General features: G+C 36.9%; 1 protein-coding gene across 1 annotated transcript in view; it reads left to right on the forward strand.

Moving 5' to 3' along the window:
• The window catches only part of ARHGAP42 (Rho GTPase activating protein 42), a 145789-nt gene that overhangs the window by 54910 nt on the left and 65576 nt on the right, over positions 1-25303 (forward strand). The window contains exon 4 of the mRNA XM_050333943.1: positions 23964-24035. Coding sequence (XP_050189900.1) covers positions 23964-24035 — 72 coding nt within the window. The remainder of the gene's footprint in view (positions 1-23963; positions 24036-25303) is intronic.

The following is a 25303-nucleotide window of genomic DNA, read 5'->3' on the forward strand; positions in this document are numbered from 1 at the left end:
CGAAAGCTGCACTTGAAGAAAAATAAATGGACTGTTAAAACCAGCTATCCGTGGAATGGTACATAAAAATCAGATACCAAAGGACACAACATTGTTGAGCAGAATTAACCTTTTCCCTATAATGCCAAGTGGGTTATAGATTCCATCAGAAGAATAAGCGATCTTTATCCGCAGGTGCAGGTTATTACTCAGTCTATAAAGGGGAAAAATAAGATTGCATATACTAGCACACTGAGACACTTTTGATATGGTTTTTAACTGCTTTCAGTGCTCTTCACCTCTCAGACAAGTTTTGGCATTTAAATTGATCTGCTTGGTAGAAGTCTGCCTTTAAGGAGCCTGAAAGCATATTACTAAAACTGAAGGAACAACACCACAGATGAAAGGATGTCTTTGCAATTAGGACTGGGTTTTTTTGGTTGTTTCTGTTTCTCCTCCTAATCCGTTTCCCCCCATCATGTTTTCTGTTTAAAATTAATTAAAAGCACCTCAAAGCTGGTTTTGGTGGATTTAATTCCTTTTCTTATATTTAAGATGACTGTAAACATCTAGCATGGACTTTGCTGTCAACCTGACCTCTTTGGAAAGACTTTCTGAACTTGTGCACCAGACAACTAATTTGGAAATACCCATTTTGAGTTTTGTACTGAACAAGGATCAGTAAATCAGTACTGAATTGTTTTATTTTGTTGTAAACAGTATTTCTACCTATATTTATCTATTTATTTACTGGTTTTTTTCCTTCTTTTCTTCCTCCAACTCTACTCCAGGTATAGTAAACTACATATTTGATATTTATTACAGAAAAAATCCATGTCATTGGTACGTGAAATTCTGCAAGATAGGAAAATACTGACTTGAGTAGTTTTGTTCATTTTTTCTTAATTTTTTTTTTTTTTAGACCATCAGCTTACTGTCCTCTGACAGTCAAGCTAAGTTTTAGAAAAAATTTGGAAAATTATGGAAAACAAATCACATGCTTTCTTAAACCTTTTTGGTAAGCCCCCATTTTGTCTACTGGCTATATGCATTTCTGGTCAAAAAGCATTATGTAGACTAGAAAAGATACAGATTGAGACAACAAGAAAGGCTTAACACCTAGAAGCTTAGGATGAGAAGAAACTACAAGGAGGACTCTTTGATTAGCTTTAGTTCAAATAAATTAGATCAATGCTATTTGGAGGCCTGTGGTTAATTAATTGAAATTACATCTCTCAGAACACTTTAAAAGTTTTGACAGACCAGACCTACTAGCCCTCAACAACAGGTTAACACTTCAGCCCTTGAAATTAGATTTGTCTTTTTTTTTCTTGCTGATACAATTTTCAGTCTTACTTTGTAAGAACTAACCAGAACAAGCATTCCAAAATTACTGCAAATATGTCTAATCAATTCTATCACTATAACTCTGCTTGATACCCAGTTCTCCCTTTAAATTTTATCAGAGACTCTTTTGCTCCACTTCCCAGAGCTGAGTCATTTACAAATACCACAAGAAAGGAAAAAACACCTCAGCCTTTGTTCTTCTCTTATCGAGTGCATCACTAGGGAATTTATTTAGTATGCAGGGTAGAGATATCAGTGCCAAATCTCTGTGTCCCCACCAGCAGAGGTTTTTCATGCCTGGAAGTGGACAGCAAAGGTCTGCAAAGCAGGGCAATGCCTTAGCAAATTGTGTCCTAGTCCTCTTTTGCTTTCTTGGCAAAGGAAATTGAGATCTAAAGGACTGGTCTGGGGAAATGTCTACCTCAAAGAGCCCAAAAGGGTAGTTACTTTGCTAGGAGAAACCAGATCTGCAACATATAAGGACCCCTGTGCCTCAGAGTGCAGAGTTTGCTATATCCCTTTACACTGTAAATTACTCCTGGAAGTCTTTGGACATGTCATGGATACATCCTAGTTTTGGAGAGCTTAGCAGAGTATCTTCAGCCTCGCAAAAAGGGTAGATCTGCAACGTGAACCTTTGGCATGTTCTTGTTGAGGGAGAACTCATGATGCAGCTTTTCCCCCTTGCTGTGTCTTGAGCTAGGAGGAATCCTGTTTGCTATCTTTCCTTGCACCACTTAGGTACAAAAATACACATGTTCAGTGAATGTTTCTTAACATTTGTGCTCAATTAAAAAAAAATAAAATACAGAGTAATAAAACTAAACAGCTCATGTTCTGTTATCATTAATGTAGTTTAATATATAACATCTGTATGTGTTTCTGACCTTTTCCCAAATAAAGAACACATACTAGGGCAGACAGTTTGGAGATAAAATTATGGGTGCTTATTATGAGCAAATTATGAGCATTAACTGACTCTTCCAGATAACACTGCATCAGCTTCTATAATGTTATCAGTAATAATATATATCAATGTATGTTGCTTTTTAGTTTTACAGTCTAATAATTTTCATTATTTAAGATGATTTGTTCCATTATTTTTGTGTAAATGAAGAAAAAGTAAAGTCATCCTGGGATATTTGATTATGATAATTTTTAAAAGATCAAACTACTCTCAGCTGAAACTAGTTACAGTTAGTCCCTCTCACATCTCTGTAACTGCCACCCTTTAGGACTGAAAATATAGGTCCATGTGTTCTTTAACTTTGCAGATGGTACTTCTGGAAGCATTTTGCTGTTACTGAGTAATGCTGTTAATTCAGAGTATGCTCAGAGTTTTATGATCATGAAGTCAACAGAGAACCTACTGTTCGTGTTTTGCACTGTATTACTTAGCATCTTTCTCTTTTATTTTTTCTTTTTCTTTTGAAAATGTGAATTGTTTCCTATTGATATGAATGTCCACAGTGCAGAACCATAGCTTATGCAGAACCTTTTTCACCATCCTGCAAAGGTTGGGCCTAGATAGTTTCATTGCCTTGTAAACCAACCAGTTGAGGAGGAAAGCAACCTGACTGTTTTTAGAGACAGTCTTTGCTTTTTCCAAGATAGTTGTCAGGGAACTGAATTGTTATTTTCTTGTAGCAAATGATCTTTGTCAGAGGTTTGAAAATGTAGACCTGTCATGTAGATTTCTATTGTTGTATTGGCTGGTTAGCTGGCATCAAACAGAGTGCACTTGTCTGTCGTGATGGGGCCAAGAGGCTGCAAGTAGGACCTCGGACAATTGTTCAAGAGGAAAGGAAAGGAGAGCAGAGATAATGGGATTCACTAGCTCTGGTCCTTGTTTACAATACTTCTTAAGATTCCTGTACATTCATTTGCCGTCTTTCACAGCGTACCCAGTCTTAGTAATAATGCCTTGATAACTAGTGTCCTAATAGTATTTGCTCTTCAGTTTTGAAATTAATAGAATAGAATAGAAATGAAGAAAATCCATTTAATTTTAAAATACAGTGTGTTTTCCAGGAGTACTACATTGTAGAGTAATGTAATTGATTCAGTTAACTATTACACTTTCTCCTGCTTTCTAAATTCAAGGTGCTTGTATTTGTATTTACTTCCATATGGTTATAGAATTATCACAATCACAGAATATGCTGAGTTGGAAGGGACAAAGGATCATCAAGTCCAACCCTTAGCTCTGCAAAGGACCATCCCCAAAAATCACACCATGTGCCTATCATCCAGATAATTCTCTGTCAGGCTTGGTGCTCTGATCACTTCCCTGGGAAGCCTGTTCCAGTGCCTAACCACCCTCTGGGTAAAGAACCTTTTTCTAATATCCAACCTAAACCTCCCCTAACACAACTTCAGGCCATTTCCTTGGCTCCTGTCACTGGTCACCAAAGAGGTGCCTGCCCCTCCTCTTCCTCATGGGGAGGGATGCAACCCACTAGTCCATGTTGATCAGGGCCCCATACAGCCTGGCCTTGAACACTTCTAAAGATGGAGCATCCACAGCCTCTTAGGGCAACCTGTTCCAGTGTCTCACCACCTTCATAGTAAAGAATTTCTTCCTAATAGCTAAGCTAAACCTACCTTCTTTCACTTTGAAACCATTTCCCCTTGTCCTGTCACTACATGTACTTGTGAAAGGTCCCTCTCCAGCTTTACCTTGCAGCATTTTTCAGTGAGAACATTCCCAAAATGAGATTGCTTGCCACTCCTGATTGTGAAGTGTAGCATGAGATACTCATGATAAGAGACAGAGAGATGAAATACTCTCTTCATTAAAAGCACAAAATGAAGGGTTAGTTGGAAATCCTCCTACTGCTTCTCAATTTATCAATCTAATTTGTTCTCAATTTCATATGCTCATTCTATCCATGCATATGTTTCACTGCATGTAATCTTGCATTACATGGCAGCAACTTCCCAAAGTTTTGAGAAGCATTTAGCGAGTAGCACGGCTGGAAGGAGTTTATTTTAATGATGATTTAGTCTTCACAGAAATGCATGTAGTTGCTATTTCAGACTGTAGATGCTTTTCCTTTCAACACAGTCATTAACCAAGTGTCTTCTCAGATGCCCGTTGACAAACAAAAGAGAAAGATCTTTTCACTTCTAAATGGGTATTTTAAAGGAACCCAGGTTTTGCTGGATCAGCCAACCTTGCAGCCTTGAAGTTTTATGCACTTATTTTGTGACTACAGAGGGAGGGGACAGAGTTGCTTATAGCAGAGGATATGTGCTGTACCCATTACTAGCCTGTAATAATGTCAGAACATGAGACATGCTACAATTTTCTTAATTTTTTTAATGGATTGTGAATTTATCTTCAGTTCTCCCAGTAATATGAGAAAATGTACTTTGTTCCTATGAGCATCTTATTTTTTAATTTTTCTTCATTTAGCCTGATTGGGATGAAGTTCAACAAGGCCAAGTGCCGGGTCCTGCACTTTGACCACAACAACCCCTGCAGCACTACAGGCTGGGCACAGAGTGGCTGGAGAGCAGCCAGGCGGAAAGGGACCTGGGGGTGCTGATTGACAGGAAGCTGAACATGAGCCAGCAGTGTGCCCAGGTGGCCAAGAAGGCCAATGGCATCCTGGCCTGGATCAGGAACAGTGTGGCCAGCAGGAGCAGGGAAGTGATCCTTCCCCTGTACTCTGCATTGGTGAGGCCACACCTTGAGTATTGTGTTCAGCTCTGGGCCCCTCAGTTCAGGAAGGACATTGAGGTGCTGGAGCAGGTCCAGAGAAGAGCAATGAGGCTGGTGAAGGGACTGGAGTACAAGTCCCATGAGGGGAGGCTGAGGGAGCTGGGGTTGTTTAGCCTGGAGAAGAGGAGGCTCAGGGGTGACCTCATTCATCACTCTCTACAACTACCTGAAAGGAGGTTGTAGCCAGATGGGGATTGGTCTCTTCTCCCAGGCAATCAGCAGCAGGACAAGAGGGCACAGGCTTAAGCTCTGCCAGGGGAGGTTTAGGTTGGATATTAAAAAGAAGTTCTTTACAGAGAGTGTGATCAGACATTGGAATGGCCTGCCCAGAGAGGTGGTGGATTCACCGTCCCTGGAGGTTTTTAAGACGAGGCTGGCTGTGGCACTGAGTGCCCATGATCTGGTAATCACAGTGGGGTTGGATCAAGGGTTGGACTTGATGATCTCGGAGGTCTCTTCCAATCCAGTTAATTCTATGATTCTATGATTCTATAATCTCCAGAGTAGTTTGAAACCCCTGTATTTGTTGTTCTTATTTAGTGTCCTGGGAAATGTGATTAAAACCAGATAACAACACAAGCACTATATGTACTAAAGGGTGTGTAGAAACAAATATGCCTTTATTTAAAACAAGCAAACACCAACAAAACCCCCTACCTTTTCACAAGAAAGCAAAATATTCTCCCTTGGGCGATCTATGTAATCTGCATGGGCCCATAGCTGTGTTACACACAAAGTTGTTTTATTTGAAGTATTCTCAGAACACTTAGGTTGCTTTTATTATTCTTTTCAAATGTCTGTAAAAGTTCCAGTTATTGTTACTTGGACAGATTTTCTTGGATGAATCTTCTGGAGCAAGTGCTTTTGCTTTGAAGTAAGATTAAAACAGATTAACAGTTTTGTCTGTTTTTTTGGCAGCAGTGCCAGTTTATTATGTACCCACTTCAGAGAACTGACCTGGCTAAAACCAAAACAAACAAAATATTTACTGGTTATTTTTCAACCATGTTGTGACAGGCTGTTTCAGTGTCACATCAGTAGAGAACAAAATATGTAGTCAAAGATAGGATGAAGAAGCAATGCAAGATAAGCAAACTCTGCTTAAGCTATCATGGCCACCAAAATAAATGCCTGCAAATCTACCTCTTAGTGTAATGTTTGTTTCAGTCCCACTATTACAACTAGTTGTGGTCAGGGAAAGAGATTATTTTTCTGGGTGTAAAAGGAAATTATAGTAGAAATCTGGAAGCCGTGATCACATGGTCCTGCAGAAAGTTTTGAATGGTGGGGCCACAGAGTCTGGTAGCCTTAAACATTAAGATTTTGAAAGACACTTCTTTGGTTATCTAATCTTTAGTAAAAGGTTACCTTTAAAGAAAGCATGCTCACCACTTCTTACACTTTTTACGAGCTATATGAGAGCTTTCTCAATTGATCTTTTTATTAGTCACATTTTCATGAGAGCGGAAAAAAAGGGTGAAGAAATCTGTGCCTGACACTATCTCTAGAACTTTTGCTGTAAACATAGCATGCGTCCTGCATCCCTTTCTTAATTTTGTGTTCTTTCCCAATATGCTCATTTTGAATTTTTACTGCTGACAACTGGCAGAACCTTCTAATTTAAAATTCTTCATCATTTGAACCTTAAATAACCTTTAAACATTCTTATGTGTGTCAGGTATCAGTACAACTTTGTATATATGCAGCTATAAAATTTAATTTTTTCTATATTTCATGTATTGTATTTTCATAATCATTTATTTATCATTATGCCTGTTTTTTAAAGGAACATCATAACTTTTTCCAGTGGGTGTAAGGAATTAGCTTGAACTGCTGCACTGTGTGTTTCTGATTTAATCTGTAAATTTTGGTTGGAATACTGGAGCGCTATACACAGAGAGCTAATACTGTCAATAACATGGACACGTTGAAAGAGTTTCTATAGATCCTGTACCTATAAAAGTTCCCTTATCTCTGAGTAGTTCAAATCTGTGGCTAACCTACATTTCTTCAGAAAATATCTTAAATGTTCATACGCGTGCCTTTGTTTCCTGAAAGGATACATACTTCCAGTTTCAGCGTTAACAGTTCCTGGGCATAGTACCATTACAAACAGCTCAGCTGATTTTGGCTTTATGCCTGGATGTGTTCATTCATGAAGTAGTTGTTAAAGCAAAATACAACTTCTAATTACATTAATCTCTTTGAATAACTAGTTTCCTCAGCACCAACTTTTTCTTCTTTTTATTTTTTTTTTTTGCAATGATTTTTGGGACTTGGTTTTGTTGGTACTAGGGAGATAACAAATAGTAGATAGTTTTGGTTACTGCCATGGCTCTTCTGTCAAGGACCAGACATGTCACAGAAGAAAAGTCTTGAACTGTCAAACTGTCTTTACCAGTATTTTATTTCACAGCAGCTGTGCAATATAATACAAAGTGATTCCTAATAGTAGTAGATAGTAGAACTGTTAATACCACTTTTGACATTATTGGAATTGACCTGTAAAGACCTACAGTGCCTGTGAAGGTGAAACTTAATTTTTATACTGAAAGGCAGCATGTAATGGTTACAAATAGTTCAGGGCCAGCTGTGCTACTAGCACAATTCTGCCTGGCTTTGCTAAAAGCAGCAAACAGGTATTACGTGACTGCTTACACAGTTGCCTAGTCTCCATATCCACCGTTTAGCCACAAAGCTTCACACAGAAGTGGTTGCATGGACTGCTAAAAGTGTAGATCAATAATTAAAACCTCTTTCAGTTTGAACTTTTTTCTAAGTTCACTCTTTGAAGCTAATCACTCTTTGATTTGAAACTTTTGGTTTTTTGTCTGAGAAGTGTGAATGCTGCTACATCATCTAGCTAAGAAGAGAGGATCTAGCTAAGAAGAGACGAAGAATTTGGGAGAGAATTTAGGCTGAATGTCAGGAAAACTTCCTCACGATGAGCTCCTTTGTGAGGAAGTGTGCCAAGGAAAATAGATGTGTATAAGGCACAAACTGATGTTAAGCCAAGTGTTGGAAAATGTAATGTAGAAACAAAGTAAGCATTTTGTATTACTCAGTGACCATGCATCCTTCTTAGCCTGGAGCATGGTTAATCAAATTGTCATTAATTATTGTTCATTAAGTTATTTCAAAGGTATCCATCATGATAATGGGCTAAGAATATGATATATTTCTCAAGAAGACTTCCACATTATTTTTTGAGGTAGGGGTTATGGGGAAAACAGGTAACAGTCAGAAATTGGACAACCTCTAGCAGATCTGCTTTTCAAGTTGAATTTAAGAGTAACATCATTAGCCATGACATTTTTCCCAAGAGTATTTTGTGTGAGTTCCTAAACAGATTAATTTCAGTATTTAGGAGCCTAAATTTCTATGGAGAGTTCTGTAGCTGGCCATTTTTATTGTTTGATTATTTTAAGAAAATCAGACAAAGGACTCACTATGTCAATCGTAACCATTTCTGGCAATTTGAAAAATTTAAAACAAAATCCTCGCTCTAGTAAACATTTCTGCCAACATCTTGGCTTGCTTGTTGTTTAGCCAATTGCTTATTTTTATCCCTCACTATTAAACTTTCATTTTGTTTGTTTCACTTTAAATTTTGAATATTGGTTCTTACTTTGGACTCAGAAGTTGTTGCTTATGACATTTGAGTACTCAAACTCTTGATCTCTTAAGTCTGTAGCTAAAGAACAGCTTGTCTGTCTGCCTCAGTGTCTCTACTTCGGTCTAGGAAAAAGGAACCTGCACTCTGACTTTCTGGTTTTTTGAGGAAACTGTATTTAAAGTCGGTTTCAGGAATTCTGACAAATGAAGCTTTTCAAAATAAATGTCAGAATGAGTCTGACAGCTCAGCATCCCTTAAGGAATAATGCATGGTAATTAAATAACATAGGGTTTACTTTTCATAGTAAGTTAGAAAGTTTTTACTTTGACTAGATAAGTGTCTATTTATTCTTTTATTGATTTCCAACTTTCCTTCGCATCCTAATGGACTTCACAAGAAGGACTGTTTGGAGTCCATTCACTCCACTATGGAGAGTTTTTGTTGGCATCTGCACAGTGAGGAAAACAGGCCTGGCCGCAAAATTTACAGATCAGAATCTGGAAAAGCAGAGACAAAGTAACAGAACTGATTTGGGGTGACTGTTAAATAGATCTAACAACCAGATTAAAAATGTCTTGGAAAATTTAAAATAAAGTCTTCGTAAAGTAAAGCTTGTTGCTTATTTGCTAAGATTTATCTTAATCAGATAGTTTCTGTAACTGTTAATGCATTGAATTAAAAAAAAAACAGAGGTTTAAAAAGCCACACAAACTCTCCACAAAAGCAGAGATTCCTTCACTTCTCCACTTCTTAAATTGAAGACTTCCCTCTAGCAGAAGAAGATTTGGTCTTGTTTTGTTTACTTTTTCCTTCATGGGAAAAAAATTATTTTGTGTGATAAATGTTTAAGATGTGAAGGATACTTGTAATATATTAAAACATCCACATTTACCAGAGTACTCAATAAAATAATGTAGTATTAAAAATGTTGTGAAGCATGGATATTCTTGAATTCTGGATCAATTTTTTTCCTAATTAGTTCTGTGCTCCAATTATGCTGTTTCCTGTGTTTATGTAGCAATTTCCCACTTGATAAAATGTAATGTAAACATTCAAGCTGAGAATTTTTTTTTTGTTTTTTGGAAAGCCATAAAGGGAGGTAAAAACAGAAAAGTGTTCTTCTGCTGGCTATCTGAAATTACTTTCTCAAGCTCTCTTTTGCTTTCATTATGACTTGAACTCTCAGCCTAGTCAAGAGACACGCACTGTTTGTATTAATGGTAGTGATAAAAAGATAAATACCCAAACTTGTAAGTACATGACTGAACTGGTTTTCCTTCAGTGTGGTTCTGTTTGTGATTACTTTATCTTTTACAGTTTTCGCTGAATTAAAGTTCATGGAGTAAGAAATGGTATCTCTTACTGGATAATTAGCTACCTACCATGACCATATCCATTGCTGATTTATGTCTTGTCTTCTAAATATTTTCAGGGGTTTGCTGAAGAAAAAAGGGGGGAAACCCCAAACTGTTGTTTTGGCTTGTTTTGTTTTTCTGTTGTGGTTTATTTTGTTTTGCTTGTTTGTTTGTTGTTTTTGTTTGATTTTAATTTAACATCAGGTAGTTTTCCTCCTATAGGAGGAAAAGGGTGTAGCCATTTAGTTATAAAGCCTCCAGTTCAGTCATCTTTGTATTTGTGCATAGATCAGAAAAAGTTAAATGCATGAAATGGTCCCATCTATATAGAAAATAATTTTGCTGATGCAACCAAGGAGCAAGTCTGAGAGATAAGTGTGACTGAGAGAGAAAGGGCTGAAAGAAAATATAGCAGATACCAGTTCATGTTGTTAGTGACAGTAGCAACAAAAATCTCATTGAGCTCTTGCCCTCTGAAGGGAAAACTGGAATACAGGACAGAGAAATCAGAAGTTCTTTAAAGTATGTCCTTTTGCAGTGAAAGAGTAGTTGGCATGCATGGTCTTTGTTGCATGGTCTTTGTTATGTGAAAGGATTTTCAGGGAAAAGAAAGCAGTAACATATTCTGAAAAGAAATGGAAGCACAGGAGATAAAAAATGGAGCCTAGGTGCAGAAAATTTGTTCCAGTATGTTATCTTCTAGTGGGCTTTTACAATAAATTACAAGGTGTAAGTCAGTTGGGTTTTTTCCCTTTCCTTTTTAATTTATTGGCCGTTGTCCTCTGTTAATATATCCAAAACTCATGTGGGAGTGAGATGTGAATATTTTTCATATAAATGAAAAATATCGAAGTACACTTTACCACTGCTTTTCAATTTTTTCTTTACAATGATCAATGCTTGTAGTGTGCAGGTATTCATAAGCAGCCAGGTCCTTTATAGTGTCTACTCACTGTTCCTGCTCTTTTGGGAAGTGGCTGGGTGTAGGCATGCTTGGTACTGCAAGGTCCTTCATTGCCTGTTCAGAAAAACACGTTTGGTAATGGTTAACATCTCATTAGAGTAAGTCAGTGTAGTTAAACCCACAAATCAAGGAAGTGCGTTAAGAAGAACTAGTTCATGCATTTTGGCTTCTGATTTCTGAGCACACCGAGGATGAGACACTTCAGTCCTTCTTAGGACTTTTATTATCAGTACCTAGGACAGGAATTTTCTTAAACATATTCATGTGAGAGTTTTCTAGTGGATCAGCACATCTTAGAGTCGGATCATAAATGTATTTTACCTCCTGGTTGGCCAAGGACTGTTTTCAAGGGATCTCTTTCTTCTGTGTATTATATGGAACAATACTGGAGACTGTCCTTCCAATTGATCATATTTAAACATCTTGCCCTTCAAGTTTTTGACATTAACTCTTTGTAGCTGAGCTGAAGGAGTGATTGCAAATCCCTCTGTAGGCACCACTCAGGCACATTTGGTATTTTCTCAATGAGTTCAGGTGTCTAGTTTTGATATTATTTTTGAATGCCAGGAATCTTGAGTTCTGCTTTTTGCCTTTAACACCCAAAAGGAGCTCTGTAATTTACAAGAAGAGTAATCCATGCTGCGTGAACCCTCCAGCTGTTAAAGATTACTGACGCATGGAGCCAGGCTTGTAGCTTGTTCTATTTATTCAAAACTCAGTGTTTAAAACTGTGTTACAATGAAAATTTCTTAAAATTGTTCTAGGTGCCTTTTAGATGTGCAGCTGTGGCCTGAGAACCTGAATTAAAGATTGCTTAATAAAGGTAGTGTTACAGGAATTCAGTTTACAATTCTGTTGATCTATAAGTTGCTTGAAATAGATGTGCCATTTTTTGTTTTGAGATTGGATCAGCGGTGCTGTCAGTAGTAAAACATAAATATTTTATGCTGTCACTAAGGTAGTAGTCTTCTTAATTCCAACAGAGTTTTTTGAGCAACCCTGAATAATTCTTAAATACTTCCCTGCACATAACCACTACATTCAGGAATCAGCAACACCTGAAATTTTCCTCAGAAGCTAAGAGGGAGCAGGAAAAGAGGGTTTGAGCATTGCAAAATTCTATCGGACTTCACATAGCATCTCCCAGAGCACATAGCATCTCCCAGAGTCTAGCTAGGAGATGAGAAGGTCTGAATAGTCACTGTGAGCTCCACATTTGATAGAGAGAAGTTTCACTATCAGTGCATGGATGCTACAGGTTTATTCCTCTGCTGCTGTTGAAGAAGCTGGGAGCAGCAGCTGATGTAGTAGGAGTGGCAGGCTGGAACTGGTTTGTGCAGACACTGTTGGTAATTCAACAAAGTACTTCTCCTTGCATGTACTTCAGCAACGAAAAGTTCAAGCAGCACTTCCACCCTCCAAACTTTTATTGCTAATGAGGGCTTATTCAAATCCGTTTCTTGGCAAAGCACATTGTGAGAGGAACGAAGTCAATTTTTTTTAAAGTTAACTGTGGGAGGGCAGGAGCAGCATTGTTAAACCCGTGTCTGGACAATTCCCTTGATACCATTCTTTGCATCTTAATTTTCCCATGAAGCCTAATTTACAACATGTCAGTGTTTACATCTTTATTCAGTACTTGCAATACTTGATATAGGGTTTGACATTTGGAATAGAGACTTGACACATGAGAGGAAGCTGTGGAATTACTTTTATTATTTTATTCAGGCTACCGAGGGAAAAAGGGAGAAGTTGAATTTTAAAACTAATAATTTTTGTATGATATTAATGTTTGAATTTTTACCCCTCATCGCTTCAACTACATTTTAAAGCATAGCTTATCTGAATTTGTTTGGGCCCCTTTTGTACACAGATGTTTCTTCTGGGGAGTATCCAATGTTTCAACAAACATAGGACTCCTTTGCCAGTTTGTATGCTGTGAGTGGGAGAGGAGAGAAGAGTTATGTGCTTGCTCTGCAAATGCTTTCACATCTAACATCTAATTTCCCTCAGTTTAACACATGTAACTAGTCTGTGTTTATTAATGCTCATAAAACTAGCCATGCACTTTTATATTTTATCTGGATTTTTTTGTCTTGGTACTAACCTCTGGCATTCAATTTCTCAAGATTATTATGCATTACTAGGGCAATCTCCTCTTAATTTTCAGAATTCTTACCACCTGCTGTTTTTCATTTCTCCATTTTCTTGTTTACCCTGTAAAATATTTTGTGTTGCTTTTCCTGAAGGCTGTTTTCATTTGCATTCATATTATTTGCAGATTATAACATCTGAAAGTATCTATTTTGTTATATAATCAATTACTTCAAAAGACGTTATAAGTGTAAATTTTTGATATGATAATTTTATAAAAGAGTGAATAAATTTTAAACATCTGGTAAAAACTTAGACATTTTTGAAGAGTACCATCACATAGTTTTCTTATTGTAATCTAAGTTTATAAAATACTAATGAATATGATGGTATCAGGAAAAGATACAGTTTGGTCTTATTTGGATCAAATAATTGAGGTATTTAACCTGTCTCTTCATTCAGGTATCTAAAGAGATACCCAAATCAAGCAGTCTGTTGAGATTTGCAATAAAATAAAGACTTAGAGAAAATAAGAGAATATCTGACTTTTTACATGTACATATAAATGGAACATGACTGTTTTCAGTAGTCCATTCTCTTAAGTCTATGTTTTGTGCATCTTGAAGTTGTAAACTAGAATTGACATAAGGGTGTTTGTAGCAATTTCACTTCAGTAGTTCACAATGCTTGAAAGGCATCTGATATTCCTCCTAGAATAAATCTGCTTTCTTTATGCAGATGACATTGTATTATATGATGTAAATTATTTTTAATTAGTGCATCTCATTGCCACTACATGTTATCAGAGGCAATTTTTTTCACTGGCTATGTGGCAAGTTTGTAGCCTCTGACTTTACTGCTACTTGCAGTGACTGATAATATGAATCTGCTCCACTTTCTTAACTCAGCATGACAGTTTGAGCATCAGCTTTTAAAATGTAAGTTTTGTTTGCCAAACCAGACCACTTAGTAGAAGTTTGATTAAAATAAATGGAATTTCTGTTCCACATACAAATGGTAGGAATTGCATACCTTCTTATTGGTGCTGTTTAAAGTTCTGCTTGAAGTATTAGTGATCCAACAATGCCCAGGAATCTTGTGTTTATGACCAAAACATATTAGCATACAAACATTAAACTTAACTGCTGGAAAATAACAACAGTTCAGGGAGTTTAAATATAATGATATTTTCTCTTCATAAGGCAACAAAGATGTATTAAGCTTACTGCATATTCTCAAATGTGGAATTTAAAACAGATGGAATGAATATTTAGCTTTTCCCTCCAGAGACATCACAGGCAATGAATGCATTGAGTGAACAAGGTAATTAAAGGGAAATAGCATTTAAAAGAAATATTAAACAAATGTGTTGATAATATACCTTATGTAGACATGCCAAACACCATTTTTGCATCTTTAAAAACTTTTAATATATGGAAATTTTGTGGCTAAGTTTACTCTCTTTTACCTGCAATGGTAAGTTCAGTCATAAATAACCTACCTTGTTATGCAAAAGAAGAACTGTTGAGATGCATTTGAAACTTGCTGCTGTGAATTCATGGGGCAGGTATTCTCATTAAGTGCCTTTTTACCCTTCCTTATGTGTCTTCTCATTCACTGAGCAGTGTCTACAATCAGAGTCTGGTCTTGCAGTCATTGAGAATTGTTTCTTATGATTGCAGTTCATGAAGAGATGAACAAATCATTAAGACAAATGATTTGATTAAGATGCTTGAAGTCATTTGTAAGGCGTATTGCATCCTGTGTAGTTCTGTTAAATATTTGTTCTGTTGGGAACTTATCCTGTGCTTCTATAAGATGTTGCCATTGGGTAACATAATGATGTTCAGATGTTTCTGAAGCAGTGAGTGAATAAAGTCAGATGGTGGAAGCTTCTGTTTTCTGCAGGTCCATTTCTTTCTGTTGGTTTCCACACTCAGCTTCAGCAAGCTGACCCTGTCTCTGTCAGACACCAATTAGCTGCCGTGTTCCAGAGTCAACAGATGTATCTAGTGTCTTAATACCCACTAATGACAGAAACTGTGAGTAGTGGAGGCAGCATGCTGCCAGGGTTTATAGGGCAGAATGCTTATTTCTGAGAAGGAATGAAGCCCCATCTAAAAGAGAAATGGAGCACAATCACAAATTTGGATTTTGACAGGTAAAACAGCCTAGATCAGATAAAAGGTTCTGATTACATACCTTTTTCAGCACTCCACACATTATTGGTTGGTGATAGGTGTAATGACGGAACAGAATTAAATCTAACCCTGTTTATCATGATGTTAAAGTGTATTTGATTTTTTTTTTCTTTAAATTCTGAAGCAATTTGTCTATTACACTCTTCCATTGGTTTCAGTACTTCATTAATTTATTCTTCATCAATTTGGGAGTATGACTGCATTTGTAGTTCAGCTGTTTGGTTACAGGTCTGGAATGCCATATACCTTTATGAGGGTAATTTTGGACTGTGAAGTTAATGTGGCAGTAATCTTTACTGAATCCTGTAATGTGTATAAGGTTTGTGATGTTTCCATTCCATCTAGCTGCTTTTTGCTGAATGAGAAGTGACTCTTTTGCCCAGTCCCAGATTTCTTCAGCTTATCACACAAAACTTTAAATGGGTTTGTAATATCCCTGAGGGAGAACAGACTTCAAGCCCAGTGGCCCAGGCTTTCTTTTGCTTTGCTTTGGAAACATCCAGATAGTGTTGTATTTAGCCTTTATACATCTACTCAGAATTACTTTCATGTAAGCAGATTAACACACTTGAGTTTGATTGCACACAACCTGGCAATTTCATGATGTGATGCATCTTGTCTGAATGGATCACAGGAATCCTGTGCTTATTTCTCCCCACTGATTGTGAAGGGAAGGGTATGTGGCCGTATCGAGTCTGGAGACCATGATGTCTGATGTTGAGTGACTGAGTTAATTGTTCAGTTAGTCCTTGAGACTCTTTATATTGGTATTGTTACTAAAATGGTAATGTCCTCTGTCAGATCTTGCTGTTAGCAGTGCATGAGCTGATTCATTAGGGGACATCTGAAGTTCCCAAATTTTGTGAGGAAGCTGTTATTTGAACTCAAACTTGAACTTCTTTTCTTTCTCTGTTTTCTTAATGCCAATCCTTAGAGTTAATATTTCTCTTTTGTTACTTGGCCCTAAAGCAAATTAACCAGTATTAGTACAGAGTTGTCTCAAAGGTCCAAGCTTTTGGGGTCATTAATAATCCTTGGCTTCTGGGAGGAAGAAAGGAGCTTCTGCTCCACAGTCGTTGCAGACATTGATAATACTGGTGCCTCCTTCTAAGAGAATCAAGTTGCTGTTTATATGAGAGATTGTACTGGACTTGGGATCTCTGAGTGCTGAAGTACCATAAATATGTCATAGTTTGCCATAGAGATTAAGATAATGCAAAAAAGGCAAGGTGCTTGAGGGTGGTTGGGCTGTATTTGATAGTTACTTTTGTTATACCCTCATCTCAGATAGCAGAGGTCATCATCACCTTCTTTAGGAGCATGTGGAAACAGCTCAGAAAGCATATGCCTCAACTTTGAGACTGTTAGGATGCAAAGTTAATGAAATGTGCTTTATATAAACACTTTATTAATGATTCATGTGCTGATGTAATGAAAGTATTTTAAACTTCTTTCTCGTTACATGGTGTGCTTAATAGAATAGTGGGTAGTGTAAAAACAGGAAAAAAAAAGAAGAGAGTGTGATGACGTATTTCTAAAATGACTTATACTCACTCGTTCCTATCAATGAGCTCACAAAGGGTATTGATTGCAAACCATAACATTTCCTTCCTTGGCTGATACTTGTGAGGAACAAAGAAAACTGCCAAATGGGACAGAGAGCCTGAGAGGACCTCCTGGTATTTGATATTCTTCCCAACTTGTGAGACAAGGTCGCATCTGGTTGGTGATCACAAAGGTAGTCACAGTACTCTCTGCAAGGTTTGCTTGTTTTTATAATGCACTTAGCAGTCTTCTTAGCATGAGTGGAACTGTTTGTTCTTTGATTTTGTTAATTTATTTTCTTTCTTTTTGTTTTTTTTCCCCTTCAAGTGCAGTTCTGGGAGTAGTCCTTGAATTGGCTTCCCTCAGTGAGGTTCTTGTTTTTTCTTTGTAGCTTTAGTGCACAAAAAGGTACAAGTACAGTCCTGGTGCTAAACATACTTTCAAGAATGATGAAATGTTTCTTTTCCTTCTGAACTCGAGAATTAATTTCTTTCTGTTAGTTCTGGTCTCAATTACAATTCGTATGATTCTCTCTACATAACTTGCCTTGTAGGTTACCTGCACTGGAGACTGGCAGAGGAAAAAGCAGAGTTCAAATTAATGTTGGTAGGCTGTTAATTTTGTGAAGGATCCTATTAATTCTCGAAGAGGAGAGTGAAAAAACTATGAAAATATATGGGGTCTATTTGAGTGAAATATTTTGAGCGAAAGATGTCTTCCAATATGTACAGTAATACAAATTTCTGCAATAGCTGATTTTAAAAAAGTAGCTTTTAAATATTTTTCCCCGTCTCCTTCAGTTTCTAGTTCAACAGCATGTGCCTCTTGGAATTTTCTCTTTTGTCTTTTTTTCTTTAAAATTTTGGAGTGTCACCACCATTAAGCATCAAGTGACAGGAGGGGCAGGAAGTCAGATTAAATGCTTGGCCAACTGTGGGATTTGAATGTATCAGAAAAATAAACTTTAGAGTAGGAAGTCTCTTGCTACCATGGAATTTACAGTATCCTGAAGAAGGAAAGCTTCATGGGCAGAGGGGTAGGATGAAGGCTGGCTGAGCACAGGAGTGGTAAGCCAGTGTCTCCAGCAAAGGAGTCCTGCATGGGCAGACTTAAGGCAAAACTGACTATGGAAGTAGAGAGCCCTGATGGTCATAGGTTTGCTCTCTCCTGCAGTCCCCACCATAAGTTTTTCTGTGCCAGAGATTTTAGCTTCCCAAGAAAATGTGGTTTTCATCAGGATATGGAACTGTTAAAATTCCTTTGAAAAAGTATCCTAAACTGTCTCAGATCTCAAGGTTTTACAGACAGTCTACTTTTCAAGATTAAATTTAGTTCTCCACAAATGAGGTTGCATGCTTTCTAGTAGATCTTGCCTCTGTTCAAGGGTTGTTCAGCCTGGAGATGAAAAGACGCTGGGGAAACCTTCCAGAAGCCTTCCAGTAGTGATAGGACGAGGGGGAATGGTTTAAACTGAAAGAAGGTAGATTTAGATTAGATACTAGAAGGAAATTCCTTACTGTGAGGCATTGGAACAGGTTGCCCAGAGAAGCTGTGGATGCCCCATCCCTGGAAGTGTCCTAGTCCAGGTTGGATGGGGCTTTGAGTACCCTGGTCTAGTGGAAAGTGATTCATATATAGATTCATATATATAGCTACTCTCCAATCTTAACTAGCGTGTGATTTATAAGCATCTCCTTGGGGCAATGCATTAATGCCACTTGATACAGTATTAGGTTTTTGCTAAGAAGCTGAATATCACATTACACGTTGTACATGGAATTGTCCACCCTGTGTTATTAATCATTTGTCGTTAAAACTTTATAATCTTCTGAATCTGCTTTAACATCAGCTCTATTTTAAATAATTGGCACTGGTAGTGATGTTTTTAGAAAATTAACACAAACTGTTAATTACTGTTTGATGTCTTTTTTTTTTTTATGTAAATGTGAGAGAGATTAAGATAAACTTCAAGTATATTATTGTGTTTTTGTTTTCTAAGTATATGATTTGTCTGTGTACAGTTTTCTGTACAACGTGGTAAAAATATTTTTCCTACTAAGGTCAAGTAGTTAACAGGCATTGAAATTCACAATATTAACTTTATGTAATATTTATACTTTTTAACTTTTAAAACAGAAACTGTGGACTTAAATACATGACTAGTGTTTTATTGTGGTGTATTTATATTCTTTGTAGCATACATTTGATATATTTGATATATAAGTTACGTAAATGCCTGATTGTCTGTATTTGGTCTCTGCTGTTGTATTTGAAGTTGTATTGATCAGGAGCTGTTGATATAGGCCTCAGACTAAAAGAAGTGGCTTGTGGTCAGATGTTAAGAATTGTTAGGAATTAGGGGAAAGATTTAAAATTAAATTATGTCTTTTTGTCTTGCAGAGCAATATTTTTCTAAATTAGAAATGCATTACTAAGAATAGAGTAGCTATGAGGTTTGTTGCATTCTTTGAATGAATTTAATTCATGTTATCCATAAGTCTTACATCAACAGGAAGCAAGTTAAAATTTGTCAGCATTCAGATTTTCAAGGAAATGAGTTTTATTTCTCATATACAAGTGTGATCATTCTGTGTTACCATGAAAAATACTTATAGCAGATTTTGGAGCAAAAAATGTATTTCCAAGATACAATACATAAACCCGAAAGTTTTTCATAGTTAAAATGTTTTGCTGTAATTCAGATAACCTTGATTTAATTCCTAATTCTGTCACTGTTAATTCTTTGGTAACTTACCTCCTCATTCTTCCTAAAAATAAATATATATATATATATATATTTATATATATATTTATATATATATATATATAGAGAGCTCAATAGGTATTAACTGTTCTTGTTGCTGCAATTCAACATTGTAGATACTTAGTTGAAGCTAAAAGCTTGTAAAGTGATTCAGGGTTTAAAATTTCTGTGCCTATACTGTTAGTATTTAACAAATGAATTAACAATTAATTAGCAGCTGCATCGATGTTTATAGATAAGTATCTGTTTATATCCACTGATTCTGCCAAAGTAGAATTGCAGAATCATAGATTGGTTTGGGTTGGAAGGGATCATCTCATTCCAACCTCCCTGCCCTGGGCAGGGACACTTCCCACCAGACCAGGCTACTCAGAGCCCCATCCAATCCAGCCTTGAACACTTCCAAGGGATTAGGCAGCCACAGCTTCTTTGGCTGTTCTGTTCCAGTGCCTCACCACCCTTGTAGTAAAGAATTGCTTCCTATCCTCTTTCCATTTAAATCTTTATCTGCCCTCTTTCAGTTTAAGTAAAAGAAGGCAGCAGCAGCTGCGTGTACAGGCCACATATCAATCACTATCCCAAATTTAGAAAAACTAAAAATCTAATTAGATAACTTATTCAAAAAATTAATATTGAATTTAAGAAAATCTAGAAATTGAAATGTTCAGGTATGTTTGCAATAAATGTATTCTTCCCTTTCTAATATTGTGTAATAATGATTCTCATAATGTTCTTCATTCTACTGATTAAAAGTTTTAGTCAGAGAAGCTTAAAAATTTGGTAGCCCAAAATATCTCCAAGTGTAGATGTGGAGTTTCTCTGTGATGTGTGAAAACCAGTTTATTCTCAGTATTGGTGCATTAATTCAATTTCATAGCTAACTTTCAGAAGGAAGGAGTTTGGGTTGGAAAAGTGGGCTATCAAGAATCAGAAAAGACAACTTAAGGTGCTTCACCATATTGCCTCAAAGTCTGTCAGAGTGTATTGAAATGTTGCAGTTATGCAAACAGAGATTGACCTCATAAATTGCCCAAACTACCTTAGAAAAAGTGTTTTGAATTTTTAAATGTTTCTTTTTCAAGTATATTTTACAAGTTCTGAGTGACTTCAATGGCACTTATTTCAATGGTATTTTTATCAATAAGTAGAGTTAACTATAACTAAGTAGAATTACATATGCCAAAGATAAAAATCTGATTAAGTTCTTTAGTTTAGAAAAATGTTTCTTTTTTACTGTATCTAATACAGCTCTCAATTGTCAAAGTAATTCTCCTATTATATCTGTCTAATACTTGCATAGCATCTTAATTAAAAAAGACTGAAGAACTGTCACTGAGTTAAAATTGTGTGATTCCTTTGGTTTTTTTCTTTTTCTGGAGAAAGTCTGGTGCTTTTGCCAAACAAGAGAAACAATCATATTATTGGATTGACTGCCACATATTACCAGGCTGGGCACTGGAACCATGTAGCATTCAGTAACTATTGGATCAAGAAAGTGTAACTTCTTTAAAAATGTGACTAATCTCAATAAGCTTTGAAGGATAAGATCCATATTTTAAGCACAACATGGGTTTCTGAAATTGCTATTTACAGAAACTGTTGCAGTCTTTTTGACATTGTTTGCCTGTTCCAAGTGTCCCTGATTTCAACCTCACACAAGAACTAGGAGTAAGAGAGGGATTGTCATCTTGGCAGGAAGAAATTTACTCTGTTAGGACCACACAGTGAAAATTTCAGATTATCTAAAGCAATCAGATTTCCACAGAAATGGTTATGGGAGGACTAGGTTCCTACTTTGTGGGGGAGGGGGTGAGGGGGGGAAACCTGTGTGCCAGTTTGTAACCCTTAAAATTAAACTGTAAAGTAGATGCAGTGATACGAATTGACAAAGAAAGGAAATGAATAAATTCTTATGTAAGGCAAAAATTCTTCTTTCTCTATAATTTTCAGTTTCCAAAAGCTAGGCACAAGCTGGTGGAAATTGATGGAAGTCTTTACACAGTGAAGTGTTCTGCATCTTTATAGTTCTGGCTGTTGAAATGCATCTGCTGAGATTTCCTGTGGTCCTTTGCTGACATGTTCTCCCTCTCCAAAACCAAAGCCTATTACTTGCTTAGCTCCTAATTTTGCTGGGAGATGAATTGTCACATCAGAGTTCTTGTCAGCAGAAGCTTTCAGCACAGAAATGAGCTTGCAGACTGTGTTCTGTTGATGTGGCTCAGCAGATCTGTTCATAGGCACAGACCCTGTCTAGATGAAGTGTGTGACATCTTTCAATGAGCCTGACAATGCCCACTGTCCATTCCCAGTTCATATATAACTGTGGGAGTTATAAAACTGTGCTTCATCCCAGCAAAGCTGCTTAATTCTCAGATGAATCCTCTCAAGCGCAATATGCTTCCTGTGAATATGTTCTTCCATGGTGTTTGAAGCAGGATTCCTTTTTTGACAAGATACTTCATTTGCTTTGCAGCAGCTTTGAGTGAGATGGGTAGGAGATATGTTTCAGTTTCTTTAACGCTGTCATATACTGTCAAGAGGACAGTATACGAAGTGAGGTCTCTTGGTGTGGCATGGAGGCTGCATAACTATGGCAATGCTACCACAATGTGGTAGCACTGAGTGAAGGGAAGGCTGTTCAGCTCCACATGGGGTTATTTTGCCAGGCAATGACCAGCAACAGGACTAGCAATGATTGCTCATATCAGTAGTAACTACTTAATAATACATATGTCTCTTTTAATTGAACTGTGAGGTATTTAGTAATGAATCTAAAAGGCATGTATAAAACTTAGTTTTGTACATGAAAAAATAAAAATAAAAAACACATCCACAGTTCTGTAGCAGTGACTCCAGCAAGCCTTTGTGATTTCTCTGTGTGCTGCCAAATGCCATGTACATGCTCTGTAACTTACCAAAACTTTGAGCTGCTGCTTCCAGGTGTATGCACTGCAACATTGCCTGGTAATAGGCAAGTCATTTAAGTTTTGCACCCTTGTTAATCTTTAATCTTTGGAGATTTAAGATCCTTGGAATTGAAATTATCTTTTTTTTAGGTTCACGCATTTTGCCTTTTAAAAAGTGTTGAGTCCCAATTAGATTGCTGGATGATGCCTAAAAATCTAGATATTATTTGGAAATGTCCACTTGGAGATGTCGCTCTGTAGTCTGATCCAGTGGAACTGACGGAGGATGTTGAATGCAGTGAAAACACTCCTTTTCATCATCTGTACCTGATTTTTGTTTTTAAATGTAGCATGTTTTGATCACTGTGTTATTGAGCATTCCAGTTTTGCCATTGCTGTCTTGGACTTTGCTTCATTAGGGTGTCAAATAGAGTCTCAACTTTTCCTGAAACTGCTAAGAGTTGTGGTGATTCTGTGGTCTTTCAAATTGTAATGTTAGGTTTGGGAGGAAAGAAAATGTGTTTGTATTTCAGTGGGTTTATTCTCTGTGTTTATTAGTACAGGCTTTTGGGAAGTTTTTGTGCTCAACTGACAATTTGACTTATCAATTATTGTTATGGAAGAACCACAAGAGCTGTATTCATTCATGTTTGGTTTAGGTGCGTGTTAGCTTTGCCCAGACTTTCAAACCTGCCAAAGCCCAAATGATGAGTATGGTAAAGACTGAAGTGGTGTGAAGAAAAAAGGCTAGGGACTACTCTGGGTGGTCACTGCTGGGAATGGTTTTCAGAGAGGGGTTCCCAGGACTGGATTTACACTAAATAAACAGAGGCTATGGGGGAATACTGTGTTTCATTAAGAACTCTGGTTTACGTTAAAGGGATAAAAATAGCTGCAGGACATCTTAAATTACTTTAGAAAAGTGAAGGAACACAATCTAGAGTATTTTTTAAATTGTCTACTTATCTTTTTAAGAGTTCTCTGCCTCACTCTCCTCTGTTCAGTGTAACTAGGTATGTAATCCAAAGAGATAACCAAAAAGATTCAGCTGTCAAAGTTTCAGATTCTGTAAACACACACTTCTTTAGTTAGTGTTGTCAGTACTAATATGTTTGTCTTCTTTGTTCTGCCAAGACATGTTCCTGAAAGTTTTCGTTTTCTATTCTGGTTTTAGGCAAGATGCAAGAAATGGATGTAAAGTACCAGAAAACCCTTCTACATCTTGAAGAGAAGCATTCATTACAATTGCTTTAGTTATTCATGAAAATGTTCCATAATAGACTAGTATCTGTTGGTGTTGTATGTTTTGTGTAAAGAAAACATAATTACTTGCCTTCTGCCCATATGCTCTTACCAGAACGTTACAGATACGAATTTTTCAGTCTTGCACATTGGCAGAGTTACAGTGACTCTACTTTCTGCAAATACTCTATTAAAAAGATATAATTTGTGTTTAACTTTGCAGATCCAGAATGCTAATGATGTGCTAATAGCACCGCTGGAGAAGTTTCGTAAAGAGCAAATAGGAGCAGCAAAAGTAAGTGGCTGTGGTTGTTTTTCATTTCATGTTTATTTGAGTTTATCAGTATGTTTTGAAGGCTGGACTGAAAACAGGCATTTTGTATTCAAACAGACTTGATACCATCCTCGTTAATATGTTAGTAAATTATACTGAATTCTTTGCTTCAGATGAGAAGATGATTTAGAAATGGAGCTTAAAGACCGATAATATGCATAGGGAGCAGTTCTTGCTACTGTTGAACATTCCTACCATCTGGTATTGCATTCATCTTCTGTTGGCTGAATTTACATTATGCTGCATCCTGGATTAACCCAGAACCACAGAGAGGGTTCAAACAGCTGCTGTAAGTGCAGTGGCCCTCAGGTGGCCATTGTATAAAGACAGAAGTTTGTGCTTTAGGCATGCTGTCTGGCTCTGCTTTCCCTCTCCTCTTTGCATGGCTGATGCAGTGCAATGATTCATATTCATTTTGCCAGAATATTCATATTCTCCAGAGATATTCCCATGATGGAAGTACTCCATTTGGTAATTCAAGCCAGTTCTTTAGTCTTAAGTGTTATATCTGTGAAACAGTGTAGGTTGTCTATACCAAGGTTCAGTAGTCAGCCCACGAAGTCAGATAATATTGGGAAAAAATGTTCAAAGGAACCACCTAGAAGAGGTATTTTCCCTCTGATCCTGGATTCTTATGTAGCTATCAGTGACTGCCTTGATCACAGTCTCTGAGAGATGCATAAAGGCTGTGGTAGTAAGTTGGAGGTATGGTTAGTAACAGCTCTTTCTGTCTGCATAAATATGGTCGTTCTGAAACATTTTGCATCTTACATTAGCACTCATAAAAATTTCTGGGAAATATTCCATTTGTAAGGTTAAATGAGTACAGAAAAAGTCCTCTGATGTTGCAGGTGAGGTTGTGCTTGTGCTGTACTCAAAACAAACTCAGAAGAAAAACAGAACTATTGGAAAGAGAGACCAAAGGTTTATATTTCTTGTACTGCTGTTGTGAATGTGTAGCAAACAGATGCAACTGCTTCTGCACAGGAACTAAGTAGATGTTTGTGAAGAATTTTAACTCTGAACTTGGGGTCAGATTTCTCTGAAATGGATGTTCTTTACTCTCTTACTTGATATGTTTTTGTGTACAACTACATTCTTCTCTTGTCCCACCCCTATGCTGCTGTGAGATGCAGGGCTGGGAGTTTATTTACCACACTGCATAAACCAGAATTTAATCCCAGTACAAAATTATTTTTATTTTTCCATAGGTTTTAGAAGTCTTGTTC

The sequence above is a fragment of the Myiozetetes cayanensis genome, unplaced genomic scaffold, assembly GCF_022539395.1.
Source record: "Myiozetetes cayanensis isolate MyiCay16 unplaced genomic scaffold, myiCay2020 scf5-8, whole genome shotgun sequence".
In the NCBI taxonomy this organism is placed as follows: domain Eukaryota; kingdom Metazoa; phylum Chordata; class Aves; order Passeriformes; family Tyrannidae; genus Myiozetetes; species Myiozetetes cayanensis.